At 38.0% G+C, this 24,080-nt stretch overlaps 2 protein-coding genes across 2 annotated transcripts in view; both read left to right on the top strand.

Moving 5' to 3' along the window:
• The window catches only part of CDKL5 (cyclin-dependent kinase-like 5), a 150,553-nt gene that overhangs the window by 13,549 nt on the left and 112,924 nt on the right, over positions 1 to 24,080 (top strand). The gene's annotated exons all lie outside the window — the stretch shown is intronic.
• On the top strand, positions 8,193 to 9,131 carry LOC102851027 (gap junction alpha-1 protein-like). Its single transcript, XM_006893810.1, has one exon. It carries the CDS (start codon positions 8,193 to 8,195, stop codon positions 9,129 to 9,131), a length of 939 nt encoding a protein of 312 aa, XP_006893872.1.

Here is a 24,080-nt window from a genome sequence, read left to right as displayed (position 1 = left end):
TGTAACGAAAGCCCAGTGTGACGTCCTTGATCACGTTCTGTACGTGGCTACAGATGGTGCGAACAGTAGCCAGTTCCTTCCTGTTTCCCCACCATTTGTCAACACGAAGCCTCTTCTTTTTCTTTCCGAGGAGACTGAGCTCTACATTAATGTGATTGAAGTCCCTCCGCAAGGTTCCCCGCGGGCCTTTCACTATAACTGTGATAACGGTGTGGCCCTTCAGAGTAATGTCGACATTCTCTGGAATGTCGACAGTCTGGTTGCTGAGAATGGTCTTCATTCTCGCAGTTAATGTGGCAAAAAAAAGGGGATCCACAATTTTAAAAGAGGAGGAAGTACTTCAAATATTGACTGAAAGAAGAACCTGAATGAAAACAATGAAAAAAGGAGACCCATAGCCCACAGAAATGTAAAAAGTAGTAAGCAGTTTTGCGTGGATATTTACAAGGCATGGAAACCCTGGATGGCAGCAGTAGTGACAGTATCTACAACAGCAGCTAGCTTATAGGAAAAGGTATAGTCTCCCCACTTGTCCCCTACCCTCGAGATCAGAGGAGTGCCTTGCCCTCCCAACCATTCACCAGGTGAATGACAAGTGTTTTTCCTTGCTCCTCAAGACACTTCTACACTGTTTTGTATCTGGAACGGGAGGCTTTCAGAACATCCCAAGAGCTTTCGGACTGTGCCACCCCTGGCTCACAATCAACCCCCAGTTTAGTGAGGGTACCACCACTGCTAACTGAGAAACTTTTCTCTTAGTAGAGATCCTTACCTGACACACTCCATGGTGATTTACAGCCTCTGAAAACCCACTGGAATGTCATACATGGGTCAGTTCTGACTCCACAGCATATTACAACATAAAACCATCTCCACACTCAAGATCCTCAGCAGCTGAGGCATAGACTGCAGGTGTGCTCCTAACACAGGATGTAGGGACTATGGGGAGCAAAATTATTTTCCTCAAACAATTGTGATATTTGAGTTTTGACCTGTCCATGCTGCTTAATAGATCATCACACAGGCTTCCCTTTCTTTTGTCTGACTAGGTGAGGTCCTAGGACTAAAATGCTACTCTGGGTGTCTTGTACCAAAAGCATTTCAAGATCTATGAAATGACTGCAACAGTCTGGAGCTAAAAATAAAAGCCAGGACAAGCAACAGGAAACAGTACTTTCTCTGGGAAAGAAAGTGTTTTTGAAAAGGATAAATAGGAGAATAAAGACTTTGACAGTGTTTTATGTGTAATAGACCGTGTGCATGCCCACATCAGGGTACATGCTAAAAAAACACCAGAAAGGATCCTAATTTCTCACTTTAGGCTAGTCTTCGGGCTAGCTTAAGCAGCAACTGAAGACAAAGGCAGAGGTGTAAACAGCTTGACAAAGCACTGAAAGAGTGCCCAAAATAAAACTGATTAGCAAAGATTGTTGTTAGGTGCTGTCAAGTCCACTATAAATCATAGAGTCACTATCAACAACACATCTGAAACTGGCCCTATGCTGTACCATACTCACCATTGCCTATATGTTCAAGTTCATTGTTACAGTTACTGTGCCAAACCCTCTCGTTTGAGTCTTCCTCTCTTTCTCTGACCCTTCATCTCTCCCCACATGATAACATTTTCCAAGGACTAGACCTTCCTGAGAACATATTCAAAGTGTGTGTGAGGTTTCCTGCCTCTTAGGATCATCCTGGATGCACTGAATTTGTTATTTTACAATCAATAGAATATTTAATACTCTTTGCCAACACCACAACTCAAAGGTATCAGTTCTTCTTCAGTCTTTCTTATCCATTGTCCAACTTTCAGGCATACACTAAGCAATTGAAAAGACCATGGCCTAGATAAGGTGCACCTTAGTGTTTAAAATGACATCCTTGCTGTTTAGAGAGCTCCCTGATAGATTTTCCAAATGTAATACATCTTTTTTATTTCTTTTTTCTCCCATCTATACATATTTATTCCCATTTTATAAAAATGACCTAACAGAATGTGGAAATTATCAACTAGTATCACTAATATTACATGCAAGCAAAATCCTGCTGAAGATTATCCAAAAAATTCTGGAACAGTACACTGACAGAGAAATACCAGAAATACAGAAGCTAGTTTTAGAAGAGGCCGTGGCTCTAGAGACATTATTGCCAGTGTTAGATGGATCTTGGCTGAAAACAAAGAGTACCAGAAAAATGTCTATCTGTGTTTCATTAACTATGCAAAGGCATTTGACTGTGAAAATCACAACAAATTGTGGCTAATCTTGAGAAAAATGGGAATCCCAGAACACTTGATTGTACTCATGGGAAATGTATACTTGGATGAGGAAGCAGTCCTCAGAACAGAGCAAAGAAGCACTGCATAGTTCTAAATCAGGAGAAGAGTATATCAGGGGTGCGGCTCTCTCCATACCTTTTTAGTTTGCATGTAGAACAGATCATTCAGAGGCTGGATTTTATGAGGAAGAATGTAGCTTTAAGATTGGAGACTCATCAGCAACCTCCAATATGCAGATGACACAACCTTGCTTGCTGAAACTGGGGAGGACCTGAAGCATTTCTTCAATATGGATTGAAGTTTAACATCAAGAAGACAAAGATTCTCATAGTGGGCCAATTGGTAGCACCACGATAGATGGAGAAGAGATTGAAGTTGTCAATAATTACAGCTTGCTCGACTCCACAGTCAACACTTTTAGCACTAGAAGTCAGGAAGTCTTCTGTCAGGGACCTCTCCAAAGACTAATGACATCAGTCTAGAGACTAAGATATACCTGATCCAAGCCATGGTCTTCCCAATTACTTGCTATGTATCAGAGAAGTGGACAATGACTAAGGATGACAGGAGAAGAACTGATGTCTTTGAGTTGTGGAAGAGTATTTAATATACCATGGACCACCAAGAGAACAAACAGGTCTGTCTTGGAGAGGGTTAAACCATGTTGCTCCTTGAAAGCAAGGATTTTTATGCTTTGCCTCATATATTTTGGGCACATGTCCAGGAGGGACTAGTCTTCAGAGAAGGACAACATGCTTGGAAAGGTGGAGAGACAGTACAGGAAAGGAAGACCCTGGAAGAGATGAATTGACACAGTAACTGAGGTAATAGTGGTAGGTGTGTCAGGGTCAGTGAGACTGGCCCAGGATAGGGTAGGGTTCAGACTTGTTGTTAAATAGGATTACTGTGAGTCACAGAAGACTAGATGGCATATAACAGCAACAGCATCATAGGGCCTGTTGGTGCAGAGTTGCAGTGAAAACCAGGCCGGGTGCTGATTGTGAGACAGACCACCAACTACTCATGCAAGTTCAAGGTGAAGTTGAGGAAAATTAAATCAAGTTCATGGGAACCAAAATTTTACATTAAGTCTGTCCCACTCACATTTCAAAACCATCTCAGGAACAGGTTTGAGGGCTTGAGCACCAGTGAAATGAGCTCTGGGAGGATATCAAGAAAATCGTCCAAGAAGAATGCAAAAGATCATTAAAAAGGCTGAAGAAGAAAAGACCAAGATGGATATCAGACTAGACTCAGAGTATTGCATCAGAGCACCAAGAAGCCAAAGCTAAAGGAAGAAACCAAGAAATCAAAGAGCTGAACAGAAAATTTCAAAAGGCAGCGCGGGACAACAAAGCAAGATACAGCAGAGACCTAGAGTCAGAAAATCAAAAGGGCCAAACTTGCTCAGCGTTTGAAGGAGTTGAAAAACAAATTCAAGCCATGGGTGGCAGTACTTAAGGATAGTTTAGGTTGTGTTGTTGTTTGGTGCCGTCGAGTCATAGATGACTCATAGCGACCCTATGAACGAAAGTCCTGAGCACTGTTCATACATAGAGTTTCTGGGGGCAAGCCATTTTAGAAGTGGATGCCACTCCTGCTTCCAGGCTTGTTTTAGTAGGGAAGCTCCAGCCAACAGTGTCCACCATGGGTAACCATTACCACGTTTGGCACATCAGTGTCAGTGTTCAGCATCACAGCAACCATGAGTTACCTCTGTACATCAATGCACAGACCAGTGCTATACCACCTAGAAGAATGTTTGACAGGAAAACAATTTGAACCTGGCCTGAGGGCCGCAGATTAAAATCACCCACCTTTGGCTTGGTAGCATAACTTGATAGTTTGGGTAGAATGTTAAATGATCTAGGAAGTATCAAAAGAAAAAGAAAGGGGTACACTATGAGTCGACAGCACATAACAACACAATTCTTTTAGCATTTCGATGTATTGGCTTACATTACCCATCTGTTCTTACTGTTCTCTACTAGAGGAGTTGTTAGTATATAATTTTATTAGTAATTTTTAAACTCTCAGAACTCACTATCTGATAATTTGAAAGTATGTCACATTTTAGATTGATTCTAATGCTTCCATTGTTTCCTCTGAATGTTTTTTATTTATGCCTGAAAGTTTTTTTTTAATTAATAGTCAGATATACTAGATTAGATAATAGCAACTGGAGTGAAAAGGTCTTCCTTCAAAAAGTTGAGCAATATTATTTGACCCATCTATTCCACTACTGGGACTATTAAGAAATCAGAGATGTGACATGAATAGATATATGCATACCCTTGTTTATTGCAGCATTATTCACAACAGCAAAGAAGCAGAAACTTCAAGAGCCCATCAAGAAAGGCACGGCTATAGAAACTGTGGTACATCCACGCAATGCAATATTACTTGGCATTGAAAAAAAATTAGGGACTCATGAATCATTACACAATGTGAATATATCTAGAGGACATTATGCTCAGTGAAATAACTCAGTCACAAAAGGACAACAGTATAAGACCACTGTTCTAAAAAAATAGAATGACTGTGGGGCAGGGAGACAAGGAAGGGGAAAAGCAGGAAATGCATGGATGAGTAATGAACACATCATTGAAATAGGTGAAGGGGAAGGTCATTGTGAACTGAGTGGATGGTCAGACATTGTGTAAATTGCAGTTAAAATCTAGAATAGGATGTACATAACTGATTGGAGGAAAAACTCTAAGGAAAGGCTTACACACAGAAACTATAATAGAGACTGAACAAGAATGGGAGGGGACACGGTGGGGAGCAGAGATTAGCAGAGGGATAGATAGATAGATAGATAGATACTGTAGAAGGGAAAAGAAGCGTAGCAAGAAGATTTGATAAGATGTAATAAGTGAAATTGACCGATTATAATTAATGTTATAAAATAAATTATATGTGAATGAAGGCCAATAAAATATTCAAAGTATTAGAAAGGAGGAGGGAAAGATCTTTAATGTGAGATTTTATGTTAATCTGATTGGGACCTGGACTAATATTTCTTACAGCTGTATTTTCCAGAGCCTATAGTCGCCTCTAATGTCATTTTTCTCCCTTCCAACTCTTTTAATTGTGATCTGCTCTTTTACTGGAGCTCTGTTGATCTGGTGGATAGGGTGTTGGTGAGGCAAAATAGTTTATAATCTTTAATTAAATTTTCGGTGTTTTGGGTTGTTGGGGTTCCCCCCCCTTTTAAGCCTGATTTCTGAGCTATAGCTTTTCTAGAAATGTTCCTCAGGCTTTCTTCTTCTTCACTCTCTCAGGTGATACTGGAATGGTTATGTATAGTTGGATAATAGCCCTTTCCCCAGGACAGATACCATCTAGCAAAGATTGCCTTCTGTTATGGAGAGCACTCTGGATTAATTTCAGAATAACTGCCTTCGCCCCCCCCCCCCCAGCATATTTCAGAACAGTTACTTTTTCTTTGTCTCTGCCCAAAAGGGGAGGAGCTTTTTCTTGGAGCTTCATAATCAGAATTTGCTGAGGTTCCTGAAGGTAAATCCAGGAAAATGTGTAAGCTCTCCTAAGACTGAGCCTCGGGCAGTTGTTTAAAATTGCCTTTTAAGTGTTCTGGCAGTGTTTAACTCTGTTGACCTCTCCCCTGTGCAGGTAAGCTGTCTTTACCAGTCTTTAGGAATGGATTGCCAGTTTGCCTCATGACTATATTTCTCTAATGGATTTTATGAAAAATTACTGATTTTTTAAAAATTTGTTCAGCTTTTTTCTTGTTGTAAGCAGTATTCAAACTCTTCCTATATCAGAGCTGAAACTGGAAGTCCTACGTTTTTATTTTAAAATTAGAAATATCTTGTCCAGTTTAAAAATAATTTCATCATGAGATTTTTAACTTTCCTATGAGCCATTTGCTTAGCTGAGATGATTTATTCTCAGTTATTTCTATCCCTTTGAATCTCGGTTCTATACATTCTCACATGTTTAGGAAGTAATTTTCCAGAACAAAATATTTTAAAAATTCAAGGACTTTCTCTAGCTGTAGAAAATTATTGATAACTTTGCTCAAAATTAACTAGATTTATAGCACTCACTGATTTGCTGCCTCTAAAGAAACCCCCCTGTTGTCTTTTTCTCTATTGTCTTTTGAGAAACCATGCAAAAGTAGTTATCAAAATTCATTTCTATAAACTTCATTTGCTAATATTTCAGCCTACTTGTTTTTAGAGAAGTAACTCAATTTTCTAAGGCCCTTTGAAATCTCTAGACATTAAAACACAAATTTGAAAAACTAGTAAGAATAAATGCAGAGCTTTTACCTAAGCACTGGTTTATTTTCAATTAACATTGAAGAATATAATAATTATAAACTATAGATCTTGGCGAATTTAGCTTAATATGATCACTTTTAAAATCTATGTGGTAGAGGACAGTTTGGCTAAACTGTGTTCTTTAAGCAACCAGAGATGTACTGTATGTGCTTAAAAGCCTTATCATTTGATTACTTGCTGTAAGATTGCATTTGGGGAGGCTTCAGTTCTTATTCTTGAGTAACAGTTGCAACAAGCCTCAGGCGATCAAGACATTCTAAAATACATTATCCTTGACAATTTTTTAGCTTTCATTTTAATTTTTCTTTTTAATCATGAATCCACAGTGTGGAGCAGCTATTAAACCAAGAAACAAATTAGTTATATGATATTTAAGTTTATGGATTAGATCACAAGTCCATAACATGTTTAAGGAATTAATTTTTCAATTTTTTCCAGTTGCTGCACATAACAACAACAACTACACCTCCGAATTTGAACAGAGAGAATGAAAATGTTAAATATAGTGAATACTATTTTAGAGCACTAACATTAGTCTTAAAATGATGAGTTGATGCTGTATTTGCAGGATTGACTAAAAAGAATTACTTTTCTTGCCATGTAATAATCAGTTAATAGTGATTCATTTTTAGATAAGATCCATTTGTGTCAAAATCTTTCAGAATGTTTCTGTATAGAAACCTTTCTTATAAAGAAATAAGGACTCTATCAAGTAAATGGATAAAAAAAAAAGCAAGTCTTAATAATGGCACAGTTAAAATCTTGGCCCCTGCTGCTCTTCTTCATCCGCAGTAGTTCTCACCCTTTCGCTTTGCAAACTCTATCTTGTCTGGCCTCAGTGTCCTCACATTTATTCTCTGTCACTACCTCCTATTTGTTTCTTTCTTGGCACTTATTTAAAGTTATAATTGCTTACTTACTTGGCCTTTTTAAATTGCATCTAAGAGGCACATTTTTTTTCTTTCACATTTCTAATGTTAGATTACATGTTATACTGAATGAATGCCTTGATTTCTTTCTGAGTGCTAAGTAAAATAATTATCCATCTTGCAGTTGATTATGCCTCATTAAAGTCTTGTACTTTTAATTATCTCTTGCCCACATTGATGGGAGCTCCAGAAACAGAGGAATTATTAGTAGGAACTATTGGGAGGAACCAGTACCTCGCACCTAGTAGGTACAGAGTCAGTAATAGTTGGAGATGTAGGCCCTAATGCTTCTGAAGATTAATCAATCAGCATACAAGTATGGATTGTTAATTTAGTTTCTATCTTTGAAATATTATTTCTGGAACTTTATTCTGGAATATTAAGTAGCGTTCACATTTGCCTGTGTTGTCTCCCTGTTCTGAATGTCCTTTTAGAAACATACTCACTGTCTCTGCATAAGAACTAATCTGCTTGAGCTTTTACCAGGTATAAGCAATTTCCTTTCATTAGGGGAAGGAGTGATGAAAGTACCAAATGGTAGCAGTCTTTTAAGACTTTACATAGACAGTTTTGTGAGTGATTGAACTTACCTTTTCATTTTACTTCATCCTCCAAGGAGTGCAATCACTTGGTGTGCCTACTTCACATCTTTTGAGGGAAGACCAGCGCCCCAGCAAGATGAGTGATTGGAGTGCCTTAGGCCAATTTCTGGACAAGGTCCAAACTCACTCCACAGCTGGAGGGAAGGTGTGGCTCTCAGTCCTTTTCATTGTCCGAGTGGTGCTACTGGGGACTGCGATTGACTCAGCCTGGGGTGATGAGCAGTTTGCCTTTCGCTGTAATACTCGACAACCTGGCTGTGAGAACGTCTGCTTTGACCAGTCTTTCCCAATTTCTCATGTGCGCTTCTGGATCCTGCAAATCATATGTGTGTCTGTACCCACACTCCTGTACCTGGCTCACGTCATCTTTGTGATGCGAAGAGAAAAGAAGCTGAACAAGCAAGAGAAGGAACTCAGAGCTGTCCAAACTGATGGTGATAGTGTGGAGACGGCCTTGCAAGAAACTGAAATAAAGAGGTTTCAGTATGGTATTGATGAACATGGCAACATAAAAACGCGAGAAAGCTTGCTGCAAACCTATATTATCAGTATTGTCTTCAAGTCTGCATTTGAGGGGACTTTCTTGCTGATCCAGTGGCACCTCTATGGGTTTAGTCTGAGTGCAGTTTACACTTGCAAAAGAGATCCCTGCCCTCATCAAGTGGACTGTTTCCTCTCTCGCCCCACAGAGAAAAGCATCTTCATCATCGTCATGCTGGTGGTGTCTGTTATGTCTCTTGCCTTGAATATCATTGAACTGTTCTGTGTCTTATTCAAGAGCATTAAAGACAACATGAAGGAACAGAGTGATCTTTGCCACAGTACAAATAGTCCCAGGAGCACCTCCAAAGACCAAGATGGTCCACAATATGTTAGATTCAGTGACTCTTCCTCATCACCTATTACACTGACATCTGTGTCTCTTCCCAGGAGCAAGCTGTCTGCTGGAGACACAATCAGTTTTTCCAGTTATAATCATAACACACGAAGAAGTAAGTCAAGCCATGCCAGTTAGGGTACCTAGCAAAATCCAATGAGATATACAGGAAAACCCATCTCTAGTCTTCATACATATCTGTAGATTTCTCTGATAACTAGCATTCTAAAACCTCTAGCTGCTGGGGATAAACTATAGCCAGTAGCCTTTGGGAATCAGCAGTCTTCAGGCAGAGCTAGTAGTTGTGCCAGCTGTAGATGTGTGTCAATTGTGAAAGAAAGAAAAGATGCAACAGAAAGTGTCCCTTTGTTCTAGTGGAGGTGGTACTCAGAACCCTCAGTCATAAGGCTTAACAGATGCAGACATTAGAATACCAGGGTATGGGTTTGTTGTTGTTTGTTTGTTTGTTTTTTCAGGGAAGTCTGTGCAAGAGGGTGAAGAGGGAATTATAAGAGGTGCATGTTGGGATTTAGATAGTGGATTCAAAGCAATTAAATTCTAAATTAATATTGAATTAGATGATGCATAGGTGAGGGCTTTTTTCTTTCTTACATTCTTCTTGGGATATAAAATTTGTGGCAAAATAATTTTTGTTTTACTCAAATGAAAGTAACTTTTGCCAGGGAGAAAAAACAATAGTTCTTGAACATTTTACTTCTTCTCCACTTAGATTGTACTTAGGTCCCTGTTAAAGTATTCCCCTGTTAAAATGTATACCTTAAGGGTAAACTAAGGGACTTGTACTACCATGTTTTTCATCTTTGCTTTCAATTATATGTTTAGACCACTAAACTTTTTTGCTATCTAGTCAAAACTGACTCATAGCTGACCTTCCATTGGGTTTCCAAGGCTGTAATTTGCACAGGAAGAGGTTGCCCATCTTTCTCCCTCAGAGCCACTGGTGATTTAGAACAGCCAGAGAAATTCAGATTTTTGGTTACTAATACAACTGTGTACAGATTAGGATACTAGAGCTCTCTTGTTTAGACACGGCCCACGGAAAAACACTTGATATACATTTGCAAATCCCAAGCAGCCATATACACTTTCATCATATCATTGCCATAACTTTGTAATCATTCCTCAACTCCTTTTAACATTCAGTTCATGGTTTCTGTAAGCACTTTTGAAACTCTTTTGATGTCATTTAACATTCTTTGAGTTAGAGTTAGGCCATGCTCAAAACAGAAGACATTTCTTTTCATAGTGTTCTGTTCACAGTGTTTTGGTTTAAGCACATGCAATATAAACTCCTGGACCCAGGTCTTAAAATAGTGCACATGGTGTTGAAATGTGGACATTCCTCATGGATTTTGTGATGTAGGTCAACAATGTATTGTGAAAGTGTCAATATAGTTTAAGTAAATCCCACTACACACCTGTTTCTACCCCTATGGATACAGGTTCTGTTAGCAATGATTATTTGTTGTTGTTGTTGTTGTTGTTGTTTTTAAAGACTATAGCAGTAGTACTGTCGCTGAGATGAACGATTTATTTTTTCTGAAGTGTGCTTACATGAGTTTTATTGTATATTTCTTGGCTTTGCCCCATTTAATACACAGTAAAGCAGAACTTACATGCTGTTATGGGTTTGACAATTTTAGTGATGACTAGCAACTCTGGTGTTTGTACTAAGATTATATTTTGAAAATAAGACAGGTTGAAGGAGGTTTGACTAAAACACATGGAACTAAGAAAACTATCATAAAATTCTACCAATTTCTTCAAACATCTTTTGTAAGCTCATCACAAGTGCTTGGTCAAAATATTGAATTTCATGCATCTGTAAAAGTTTTGTATACCAAGAAAAACTAATTTGTTGAGCATTCTATGTAAAACTACTACTGTATTGTTTTATTGCATGCAGTGTAGATCTGATTATCATATAATAAAGAATGTTCTTTATTTGGTCAATTTTGAAGAGAGGAACCCATGTGTCTGCATCCTCTGAGAACTTTTGCCTGTACCCATCTTTCTTATTACACTAGAAACAGATTTTGTAAAAAAAAAAAAAAAAAAAAAAAAAGCTGAAGCAGCTTCATTACAGAATTTAATATTAACAACTTTAATTATATGTAATAAAATCATTGATAAACCTATAGCTTTCAGCTTTGTTAAAAAGTAACTTCCCCCCCACCCCCGACAACTGGCATAGTCTTCCTTCCACTCCACAGGGCACAAGGTAAATATTTAAATAGAAATCTGCCAACAAGCCTCACTATCTTGCTCAGACAGTTTAAATTTCTTCTGGGAAGCCCAGTTTGTTGTGCAAATGATGAGTCTTATATATTTCCTTTCCAAAAGTCTTTTGATTAATGGTAATTACAATTATTTACTAACACGATATCTATTTCACCTGAATTTAAAAATCATCTTAAGAATGAGTTTGAAGCATTGACACCAGTGATCAAAGACCAGATGCGTTGTGGGTTGATATCAAGGACATCCATAAAGAGAACAAAAGGTTACTACAAAAAAAGAGAAGGGGGGGAAAATCCAAAAGCAAAATAGATGTGATAAGAGACCCTGAAAATTGAATTAGGGCAATGAGAAGCCAAAACAAAGGGAAGAGATGCTGAAGTAAAAGATCTGAACTGATGATTTCAAAGGGCAGCTTGAGAAGACAATGCAAAATATTATAACAGAATGTGCAAAGACTTGGAATTTGGAGAATCAAAAAGGAAGAAATGTTCAACATTAACTAAGAGTACTGAAAAATTTGAGCCTCGATTTGCAATATTTAAGGATGCTATGGGCAATATCCCAGATTAATTCAGGTTTGGAAGCAGGACTGGCATCCACTTCCTAAAGTACATGCCTCTGGAAAGTCTATAAACTTGGAGAAATGATGATAGTTATAGAAAGGCTTCAGGCCTTTGTTCGTCTTTTGTTTACATAGGTATATTTCCCTCATATGTACTCAGTCTATATAGTGAACAATTCATTCAAAAAGTTAGACTCTATGAAAAAACATGTCGTATCAGAATAGGAGGAGATTGAAGAAGCGGTGAAATGTTCCCAGATGGGTGTTTTTGGGTGGTGAGAGCCAATGAGAATGTATGATTATGGAGGAATTTGGAATGACGGGGCTCATGGAGATTGAACCATGCTTTGGTTCTTAAATTTGGTTGGGCCCTTGGGCCAGGTTTTAATTGTTTTTGGTCAAACATTCTTCTAGGTTGTATAGATAGCCCTAGTCTGTCCATTTGCTGTACAGAGGTAACTCATGGTTGCTGTGATGCTTAACACTGCAACACTGATGTGTCAAATGTGATAATGGTTACTCATGGTGGACAATGTTTGGTGGAGCTCCCTGATTAAAACAAGCTTGGAGGCAGAAATGTAATCCACTTCCAAAATAGCTTGCCTCTGGAAACTCTATGAATGTGGAGAAACAATGAAAGTTATACAAGTGTTCAGGTCTTTCATGAATAGGGTCTCCATGAGTCATCTATAACTCAACGACACTTAACAACAAGAAGAACAACATGGGCAATATGTTGCATGATCCAGGAAGCATCAAAAGAAGATGAAGAGAATATACAGAGTCACTGTATCAGAAAAAATTGGCCAACCCTAAAATCTTTCAGGAAGTACCATATGATCAAGAGTTAATGGTAATGAAGGAAGAAGCTCAAGTTGCATGGAAGGCACTAGCAAAAAATAAGACCCAGGAAATAATGGGATACAAATTGAAATGTTTCACATGACAGATAAAGCCCTAGATGTGCTCACCAGTCTATGCCAGGAAATTTGGAAGACCTGGCCAACTGACTGGACAGGGTCCGTATTGCTTCCCATTCCCAAGAAATGTGATACAACAGATTGTGGAAATTATAGAAATTAATTGGAAATTATCATTAATATCACATGCATGCAAAATACTGCCAAAGATCATTAAAAAGCCAGAATGATACATGGATAGGGAACTGCCAGAAGCTCAGGCTGGATTTAGAAGAGGCCATAGCACCAGGGATATCATTGCTGATATCAGATCAGCAATTATTTGAAAGCTGAGGGGCTGAAAGCAAAGACTACCAGAAGAATGTCTCTATGTGCTTTTTTGACTATGCAAGACATTTGACTGTGTGGATCAATCCCAAACATTTAATTGTGCTCATGCAAACCCTATTCATAGGCAGTGGTGCAGACAGCACAAGGTACCATTACATGGTTTAAAATCAGGAAAGGTGTGTGTCAGGGTTGTATACTTTAGCCATACCTATTCAATCTTTATGTTAAGCAAATTATTTGAGAAACTGATCTCAAATGAAGAATGAGGCATCAAGATCAGAGGAAGACTGTTCAATAATAATCTGCATTATGCAGATGACACCTTGCTTGCTGAAAACGAGGAGAACTTGAAGCACTTGCTGCAGAGATAGCCTTCGATATGGATTGCATCTCAATGTTAAGAAAACAAAAATTCTCACTACTCGGCAGGTAGGCAATATCATGATAGATGGAGAAAAATTTGAGACTGTCAAAAGACTTCATCATACTTGAATCCACAATCAGTACACTTGGTACCAGCAGTCAGAGATCAGAGATGTAGATCAGGAATGTCTGTAGTCAGGGACCTTTCCAACTTGTTGAGGAACAGTGATGTCAGCAGATTAAGGTGCACCTGATTCAGGCGATAGTCTTTTTAGTTACTTGCTCTGCATCTAAGGGCAGGGCAATAAATAAGTCTGACAGAAGTAGAATTGATGCCTTTGCACTGTGGTGTTAGGGAAGAGTACATAATATCCCATGGACTGCCAAAAGAACAGATATGTCTCAGAGAAGGTGCTGCCAGAGTGCTCCTTGGAGGCAAAGATGATAAAGCTTCCTCTCACATACTTTGGGCATGTTGCTAGGAGAGGCTATTCGTTGGAGAGAGACATCATGTTTGGAAAGATGCAGGGCCAGCAAAAGAGAGGAAGACCCCCAACCAGGTGGATTGACACAGTAGCAATGGACCTAAGTGTGTCAGAGATTGAGGATGTCCTATCGTATACCATTGGTTCAAATCTGTTGTTCATAGGATCACTATGTGTTGTGCTCAACTAGATGGCACGTAAGAACAATAACTAATGGAATGTGTGTGCCTTTTTTTTGCTAGTGCAATGTTGCTGAAAATTTGGAATCCTATTGGACTTTGTCACCCTTCTTTCCTGTTTTACATTGATTTTCCCAGGCAGCTTGCTTTTCAAATTCTTATACAATCCATATTTACTGTATAAATCTAGTGGGGCTGGAGGATCTGCCAATTCTCTTGTCCTGAGATATTTTTTTCTTTTTTTATTAAATTTTATTAATTTTAATGAACATTTACAGAGATTTTGGGCTTTCGTTCATTCATTGTTGCACTATTTTCTCTACCCTCCTCCCCAGTTCGTTCTTCTTCCCCCCACCCCGAATGTCTGTTTTAACTGTCCAATTGCCACAGTGCTTGTCAAAGCCAGTTCTGATTAATCTCCTTTGTCAGTGTGTCCTTTACCATTCCCTATCACTCCTCCCTGAGAGAGACTTCACCCTGATTCATAAGGAAAAAGGGATGGAGTATTCTCTTACCTACTTCCTGCTGAAAAGGGACGCTGTAGGTTTCAGGGTGAAGATCTTCTCTCACTACTCTAAAGGGCCCCTTTGGCAATAGGAAACACATAGACTATTATGGAGATTGATTTTGGAATTTAGATGCACTGTTATCAATTGTGCTTAGCCATACATGTTCATATCCTTGAAGATGTATCATGGAAGTGTTGCAGCCTAGAAGACACAAATTTAACTAACAAGTTAAAAGTACATGAGTCAAAAATTAAAAAGCAATAATATCCCAAGTAGAGGCTCTAATAGTGGCACAAATCAAGTTACAGAGGGAAGTTAGTTCTAAAAGGCCTATTGACTAGCACTTTCTCTATTATAGTATAAAGGTTAGGAACCACAAGATGTAGAGGCTCAACTATGTCATTTATTGTTCTTAAGTTCTGGAACAAATTCCATCTACCATTGGGTTGTTTCACAGCTCGAAGTCCACATGCAAGGTAGAGGTGAAGTAAGGAACTGCTTATGAGGTTTTCCGTCAATTCCAACAACTAAGCAATAGTGAGAAGAGTTGGGACCTCAGAAGGCTTTTAGGACCAAATAGTAGGCTCTAGTGTCCAGGAGAAAATGAATATACTTACCAGTAATGTTAATGCTCACCCACAGCTCTTCTGGGAGATCTAAATCGTTGAAGCGTCCTCCTTTGTTTCCAGCTGGGAGCTGGGGCCTGTCAGTCCTGTCAGCCACGAGGACCTGATGTGAGCCACTTTTGGCCAAGTGTCTTTCAGATCCACACTTAAAGCAAGTGAGTGAGAGCTTCCTCTCCACTCCCTTGCCTATCTGTGGCTCTCGTCTGTGAGACTGTCTACTGAAGTGGCCCAGCTTTCCACAGTGGGAGCAATTCTGACTTTCCTTATTACCTTTGGGTGGCACCAGTCCTGAGATAATTCTTAAACCTTGAACTGAAACTCTGTCCTTCAAATTGCCTTTTAAATAAAACAGAAAAAAATAACACATTTAGTAAATATGTTTGCCTTGAACATTATACTTTCTTAAAGAATAATCTATGTAAGAGCAAATTAATAACAGTATCTACTAAAGTCTAAATTAATGATGGTGAAATAAGTCTGTGTGTGTGTGTGTGAGAGAGAGAGAGAGAGAGAATAAGTTAATACACATGAAAGAATGTAACTAGTGTCACTGAATTTACAGGTAGGAATTGTTGAATGAGCCGATGTTTCAACGTGTGTATTTTCACCAGAAACATACAGTTCTAATTCAAAGATCTCTTCTTCTATCTACTTCTTCATAGACCTAGAAACTACTAATCTATTTTTCACAGTTATAATTTTGTCATTACAAGCATTCTGCATCAGTATGTAACCTTTTGAGACTGGTTGATTGGTTGGTTTTCCCTTCATTCAGAATAACTCCATGGAGATCCATGCAGAGGTTGTATAAACCAATGGGGGTTTTATTTTGTTGTTGTTTGCCTTTAAATTGTTGCATAGTATCCCATGGTATGTAAATACCACAGATATATTCACCTGTAGAAGGACCTTTGGGTTGCTTCCACTTTGAGAAACTGCTGTGAACATACATTTACAAGTTTTTCTGTAAAGATAAATTTTATTTCTTTGGAATAAATGCTTACCAAAAAAAGATGTAGTGAGAATTTTTTAAAAATTATGTGGTGTGCTGATAGCTGATCCCCCTGAATTCAAGAGGGAGGAGAATTACAATCAGCATCAACAGCCTGTAACTAATTCCTATGAGGTCAGACATACTTCTACCCTCTAAAATTTTTCAACAATTCTGACACTAATGATTTCACCCATGATTTTACTTCTCTGCTAGGTTCAGTGATTTGTTGCAGTGACCACACAGATGTCATAGACAATACTCAAACTTCTAGGGTTTATTAGGGAGGTAACAGGTTGAAATTTAGAATCAGGAATGCTCAGGATACAGCCTCTTTTTAGCTGCACCCACATTCAGGCCTCTCTCTGGCTTCTACTGTAATCTTGCAAAGTATGATAAATAATGTTTAACTCTGCCAATTCTACTCCATCAACAAATGTAGGCCCAAAGAAATTCAGATTGGCAAACCTAGCTTCCCTGACAAGTGCCTTGAGGCATTTTCCAGCAAGCCTTTGAAATACTGTGGCATCATGAGCTTCAGAGTAATCAGTCTGTATCACCCTAGTTTCCTTGTACTGCTGTTTCTGATGCAGATGCATAACAAGCATTTGAAAAGACCATAGCTTGGATCAGGTGCACTTTAGTCTTTAAACTGACAGCATTGCTCTTCAGTACTTTGGAAAGATCCCTGACAGTAGATTTTCCTTATGCATCATATCTTTTGGTTTCTTGATTGTCGGTACCAAGTGTGTTAATTGTGGATCTAAGTATGATTAAATAGTTTACAGTTTCATTCTTTTCTCCATCTGTCATCATGTTGTCTATTGACCCAGTGGTGAGAATTTTGTTTTGTTTCGTTTTTTGATGTTCGGGTGTAATCCATTATTTTCTGCAGCAAGTGTTTCAAGTCCTCAGTTTTTAACAAGCAAGGTTGTTTCTTCTGTATTACTCAGGTTGTCAATAAGTCTTGCTCTGGTCTGATGACACATTCTTTATCAAAAAGTCCAACTTCTCAGATTATTTTCTGAGCATACAGATTGAATAGGTCTGAAGAAAGGATACAGCTTTGATGCACACCTTTTTTTATTTTAAACCATGCAGTGTTTTCTTGCTCTGTTCAGACAAAAGCTTCTTGGTGTAGGCCTAGGCTAAAAAAAAATCTATGACCTCTTTGTCTTGCCCTCAAGCTCATTGCTTTTAAATTGTAACTTACTCATAACTGATCATCCATTGGGTTTCCAAGGCTGTAAATTGCATGGGAGGAGATTGCTCATCCTTCTACCTTGGAGAAGCTGGTTAATTCAAACTGCTAGAGAGATGCAGCCTTTCTGCCAGCAGCACAACTCCGGTGGACTATGCCACCAGAGCTTTGGTTTTGGGATTTCGTTTCCCCTTTAAAAATTTTATAGTTTCACAGTTTATATTTAAGAGGGTTTTTTTAATTAAAATTTTTAGTAAAAGTTTATAAATCATGTTATTTTGCTGTTCATTCATGCCCACTTTGTTTTATAGCATTAGTTATAATTTATTTGTAGAATTAATTAATTAAAATGTCTAATCAACTCTTTAACTTTTCTCTCCTTTTCCATCTCTAGTAACCATCTAAGTATAATTCTGTATGTAAAGCTTTCCATAGCTTTGTGTGTGTGTGTGTGTGTTTCACACATTCCTTTATTCACATTGTGTTTAAAACACTCATTCATATATAATGTGCTTTATCAAATTAATCACCATTTTATTATCCTGTCTGCCCAGGTCCCCGCTGGCTCTCTCCTGACTTATTCACACCCCTACACTCACCCACCAAACTCTGTTATCTTAGTGATTTTCGTCTTTCGCATTTTCCACCTCCCTTGCCTCTTTCCTCTTTCTCTTCTGGACTTTTATACCCATCTTAGTTTTCTTTCTATTTTTGCAGTAAGGGTCTAATGCAGACAGAACGATGCACAGCCTGCTTCTATCAAGACTATAGCCCAGGAAATCCGATGAGGAAGAGCTTTGTCTTATAGAGTAACTTCTAAAATTAGGAAAGGCATGGTGAAAGTGTTACAGCCTTTCATCATACTGAATCAATCTGTATGCTTAGCAAATAATCCAAAAACCAGAAAGATCAACAACAGCCTAGATATCCAGATGCTTGCTGAATGTGAAGAAGACTTGAAGCATTTACTTGAATTGAACCTCAGCATAAGACAAATCTCCTTACAACTGGTCCAGTAAACAGTATCATGATAAACAGAGAGTGTATTGAAATTGTCAAACATCTTCATTTTATTTGAATCTACTAATACCTATAGATGGAGAATTCAAGGAAATCAAACAGTGTTGTACTAGGAAATACACTGTAAGAGCCCTCTTTAAAGTATTAAAAAGCAAAGATGTGACTTCGAGGGCTAAGGTATACCTGACCCACATCGTGGTGATTCAAATCATCTCATATGTTTGTGAAATCCAAGCATTGAATAAGGAAGACAGAAAAATAAAATAGACTACGCCTTTAAACTATGGTGTTGGCAAATAATATTGACTAGAGCATGGACTGTCAGAAGAATGAACCTCTGGCTTGGAAGAAGTATACACAGAATGATTCCTAGAAATAAGGATTGCACAACTTCATCTCATGTGCATTGGACATGCTGTCAGGAGCGTCCATTTCCTGGAGAAGGTCATCGTGCTTACTAAAGGCTCAGTGAGAAAGAGGAAGACCCTCAGACAGATCGACACAGCGTCTGCAACAGTAAGCTCAAACATAGCCATGATTGTGAGGATAGCACAAGATCAGACAAGATCATTCTGTAATGTATGAGGTCACTATGAATTAGAAATACCCAGCAACAACATAAAATCATTTGGAGTCAGAGCTGACTTGCTAACAATACATTTGACTGTTTAGAGATTTAAAGATTTATGAGAGCAGATTACCAGGTCTTTTCTTCCACAAACTGGCTAATAAATTTAAATTCCAAGTGGTTATCACTAGGGCTGCTTTATACGTAGAGAGAACTACAGATAGATAATGACAGAGGCATATAGATTTAGTTTTATAGATATATATGTAATTCTCATTTATCAACATGGATGGATTCCAAAGATGAGGTCGGGTCACTATTTGAAGTTGGCATGATGTGAAAGTCCGGGGCCATGTTGTCTTTGGCGGTAGTGCCACCCTCCTCCAGCCCCATCCCAGGTTGCTCACCACTTGTTCATCTCAGCTTTTCATAGCTTTTTATAATGGTGACCTTATACCATAATAATTCTTCTGTGACTGATTTATGTCGCTCAGCATAATTTTCTCTTGAGTTATCCATTCTTTTGCAATGTTTCATGAATTACTGTTCTTTGTGTCACATAATACTCCATTGCCTTAGTGTGCCATAGTTTAAATACACACCAGTGTTGTATAAGTTCCAATCTCTCCACACCTTCACCAGAATTTGTTGTTTGCTGTATTGCAGAACTTTGGTATTGCTGCCAGGGGTGGGAGGAGGATAATATCTCATTGCTGTTTTTATTTGCTGGTCTGTGATTGGTAATAAGGACACTCTGGCAGCCTAGTGGTAAGGAATCATACCACCAACCCAAAGGCATGTGATTTGAATCTACCAGCTGCTCCACAGGAGAAAAATGAGCAAGCTCTTCCTGTGTGATTTATTACCTATGAAAACCCGCTGAAGGATCAGCTATGGGTCAGTTCCAACTCAGTGATACATAACAACAATCGTTAATGATCTTGAGCATATATGTGTTTATGATCAGTTTTAAATTATTATTTATATAAGGTGTGAGGTTTAGGTTGTTATGTGTCATCAAGTCGCCTTCAACTATAGCAATCCTATATACAATAGCTCTGAACCTTGCCCTTACCTGAGCCAGTCTCACTCTCTCCAACAAACTTGTCTCCATTACACCAGTTACTTAGTTAATCCATCTCATCCGGGATATTCCTTTCCTATGCTGTCCCTCTACCCTCCCAAACATGAAGAGCCTCTCTAGGGACTTGTCCCTCCTGGCCACATGCCCAAAGTATATGAGACAGAGCTTCAAAATCCTTGCCTCCAAGGAGCAGCCTGGTTTCACTCTCTCTAGGATAAACTTGTTTTCTCTCTTGGCAGTCCATGGATGTTCAACACTCTCTCCAGTTCTACAACTCAAAGGCATCGATTCTTCTTTCAACTGTAGTCATTGTCCAGTTCTCTGATATGGAGCTTTATTTTTCTCCCTATGGATGTTCAATTTATCCAGCACTATTTGTTGAAAAGATCATCCTTCTTTCATTTTCATTCCAATTCATAGTGACCCTATTGGGCAGAGTAGGGTCCAAAAAGGTTTTTATGGAAGCAATCAGCTTCATCCTAATCCCACTCTTAATCACTGTGTTACTGTAACTTCTTGAAAGATTTATAATATGCCTTAGCATCAGCCAGGGAGCTCCAGTAGCATAGTGGATAGGAAGTTGCACTGGCAAGATGGGTAGTGTTTTCCCATGCAGTTTGCAGTAACTGAAAACCTGCTGCAGGATCATCTGAGTCAGTTCTTACTCCATGGCAATGAGGAGTTTATTTTAGTGTAAGATAGAATGAGTCTTTATTTATTATTCTTTTCCAAAATTGGTTTAGCTTCCTCATTATTCCTTTCCTTCTCCTTGTTTTGAGTTTTTGTGGGATTTTTTTTTCTTTTTAGTTTTGAGATAAGAAGTTCTGGTGGTGTAATCTATAGCATATTGTACTCCTAACCAGAAAGATACAAGTCACCAGGGGCTCTGAGGACGAAAAATGAGTCTTTTTCTCCTAAAGATTTATAGTCTTGGAACCTCAGTGGAAGGTCAGTCACTAAGAGTCAGAACCAACTCTTGATGGCAGTGAATGAGTCTTGAGAGAAGAATTTAGATGATTGATTTGAGACTTTTCCTTTTTTTGCTAATTGTATGCATTTTTAGCTCTATGAATTTCTCTCGTTACTGCTTTAGCTGCATCTCACATATGGTGTAATTTAATTTTCATTCAGGACTATGAATTTTTAAACATTTTTTTAGACTTTCTCTTTGACCTGTAGATTATCTAGAAGGGTTTTTTTTGTTTTGTTTTTTTCTTTCTTTTTTTTTTTTTTTAAGTTTCCAAGTGTTTGGAGATACCTTGTTTGTTTGGTTTTGTTTTTTCTTACTGGTATATGATTTTATTCCATTTTTATCAGAGAACATGCCTGGTTTAAATTGTTTTTTAACAGACATTCTTCTAAGTGGTCTAGCACTGGTCTGTATGTTGCTGTACAGAGGTTACTCTTGTTTGCTGTGATGTTAATTACTGTGACACTGATGTGCCAAATGCAATAAGGGTTACCCGTGGCAGTGTTTGGTGGAGCTTCCCAATTAAAACAAGTTTGGAAGCAGGAGTGACATCTACTTCTGAAATAGCTTGCCTCCAGAAACTCTATGAACAGTGCTCAGGTCTTTCGTTCATAGGGTCGCTATGAGTTGTCTTAAGACTCAACGACACTTAACAACAACATACTCTGTATGATTTTGCATCTTTAAAACTTGTTGAAGTTAGATGATTCAGGATAAGTATATCTGGTAAATATTGTATGGGTGCTGAAAAAAAATACGCATTGTGCAGCTGTTGGATGTGATGTTTTAAGCATGCTAGTGAGACTGTTGGTTTCATGGTCTCGTTTTTCTAGTCATGAGGAATTTTCAATATTCTATTTGAATTTATTTTTCTTTTTCTGAGCGTATCAGTTTGTGTAATGTTTTTTTCAGTATCACTGGAAATCAGTCTCTTCAAGTAGTCATGGGCATTTCCCTTCTTCATACAGAGATGCTGCCGCATGACATTCCCAACTGTGGACACCTCAGCCCTCTCTGACATTAGCCTGTTAAAGGGAAATGTCAGCTTTCCTACCTAGTGGCTTTATGAGTCTGGGCTTTGTCAAAAGGAAGGACTGAAAAATTTTCATTTCCCTGGGGGCAAAAAAGAAGCCTGACCTCAAGGACACAAACACATCCTTTGGAAACTTGCTTTGGTAATTTTGGAATGCCCCAAAGTAGAACATTTTGAACGTTCTCTATGACGATATTGCTACTTAATCCTGTTTTGTGCATTTTATTTGCATCATCTTATTTAATTCCAAGAGCAGGAGTAAGTGATATTATTAGACCCAACTTTCAAAAAAAAAAAAGGAAATTGAGGCACAAAGAAGTTGGATGATGAGTCAGAGGTCAGTCAGCTAGAGGTAGTGAATCCCAGATTCAAAACTAATCTTGACTCCAGAGATAAAATTTTTACCCCTTTTCCAGATATGTGATGACCGTTGAGTTTCACCTTGCTTTATTATGATTGTTTGTTTGCAATGAAGATTGTGAAAGGAGTGCTTTTTGAATTCTAAGCATTATTGCAAAACTTAATGTCACTTAAAAGGAGCCTTCATGCCATAATATATTACATATTGGGCTGCTACCAGAAAAGTTGGTGGTTCAAAAATATTTACAGCCTTAGAAAACTGATGGAGGGTTACCATGAGTTTAAATCAACCTGATGGTGATGAGTTTGGTTTTTGGAATGTTGCTTAAAAGAATGCTTCTAATTAGAAATGGTTTCTGTTTTCTTTCTTACAAAACCACGTAGATTAATATCTGGCAGCCAGAGTGTGGTAGAGCAAGTACATATTTTATATGATCTAACCAGTCCATATCTTTTCAAATGTTTGGAGTAAAGGATATATGTAAAAAGAAAATTTTTTTCTGTTTCTCTAAGTAGGAAACCAAGGTTTTGTTTGAAAGTTCTTGCATTTTTATTTAGCTTTTGAGGGCTCAATAAAAAAATTAACTGAATTATTTCTAATGATATATATCTGTTATCTATTGTATTTTTTAATACATTTGGGATACTTGTTCAAATCCAGGTCTCTGCCAAGATCAGGAAGCAGTGTTCCATAGGGTCATTTTGAGTTGGAGCTGATTGGACTGACCCTAACAATAACAAAACAAGTGGAAGGATTCACAAATCATATATAAATAGGAGTTCCCCAGAGGTGCATGGTTTGAATCCACCAGATGTTCTTCTGGAGAAGGAGGGACAATCTCCTCCTGTACCTGTCAGATCTGATTTGATGGTACAGACACAAAAATAATAAAATTTTAAGAAAATAATGTAAAATAAGAGTTCATGCCATTACATTTAAGCTCTACTTTAGGGAGGGGCTTTTTGTAAAGCAGTTGAAAGGTAACCAAGTTTTTCTCTTCAAAAAAGATTCATGCTGTTCTTTACCTTGCTTTTTTAGTGAAAACATTAAAATTTTTCCTTTCATTTAAAATGTGGAATCAAGTTTCATTTACATACATATTCTATGTACTTGATGCTATAATCTAACAGTTTGTTCTCTTCCTTGTAAACACAAAATGTTAAATATAAATTTTCTGTGGTGGTTTGTTTAGAAAAAAATTTATAATTTCCCCTAAAGTCACCCACTGATTTGCATTTTTTCCATAAATTTCCACAGGCATTTAGTCACAATGTGATTTATTGGAAGCAGTTTTTTTTCAGATTCTTATTGAGTTATCTATGCTGTTTGAATAAATACTTTGTTGATAAATTAAGAATCCTTACTAATTCTAGACACAGATAAACCACAGGAATGAGCTTTGAAACTCACAATTAATTCATTAAACAGATATTTTTATCGCACCTACTGAGTCCTGCTTGATATTTGGGGTAAAGGATGAGGAGGACATGATTAATGATTGTAGAGAGCCACGTTCTACAAGAAAAAGGCTTCAGGAATTCACAGCTTTGAGAGGATGAAAATATAAAACAAACAGATCATTAATTTTGAAATTCAGGTGGTTTGTACTTTTAACAAGATGAT

Source organism: Elephantulus edwardii, unplaced genomic scaffold, assembly GCF_000299155.1.
Source record: "Elephantulus edwardii isolate Elephantulus edwardi_28Jun2011 unplaced genomic scaffold, EleEdw1.0 scaffold00131, whole genome shotgun sequence".
In the NCBI taxonomy this organism is placed as follows: domain Eukaryota; kingdom Metazoa; phylum Chordata; class Mammalia; order Macroscelidea; family Macroscelididae; genus Elephantulus; species Elephantulus edwardii.
The sequence above is the reverse complement of the archived record's forward strand: the minus strand, read 5'-3'. Positions and strand labels throughout refer to the sequence as shown.

Bases quoted from the DNA above. Each gene is read 5' to 3' on its own strand.
- LOC102851027 (XM_006893810.1), top strand. From the start codon at position 8,193: ATGAGTGATTGGAGTGCCTTAGGCCAATTTCTGGACAAGGTCCAAACT.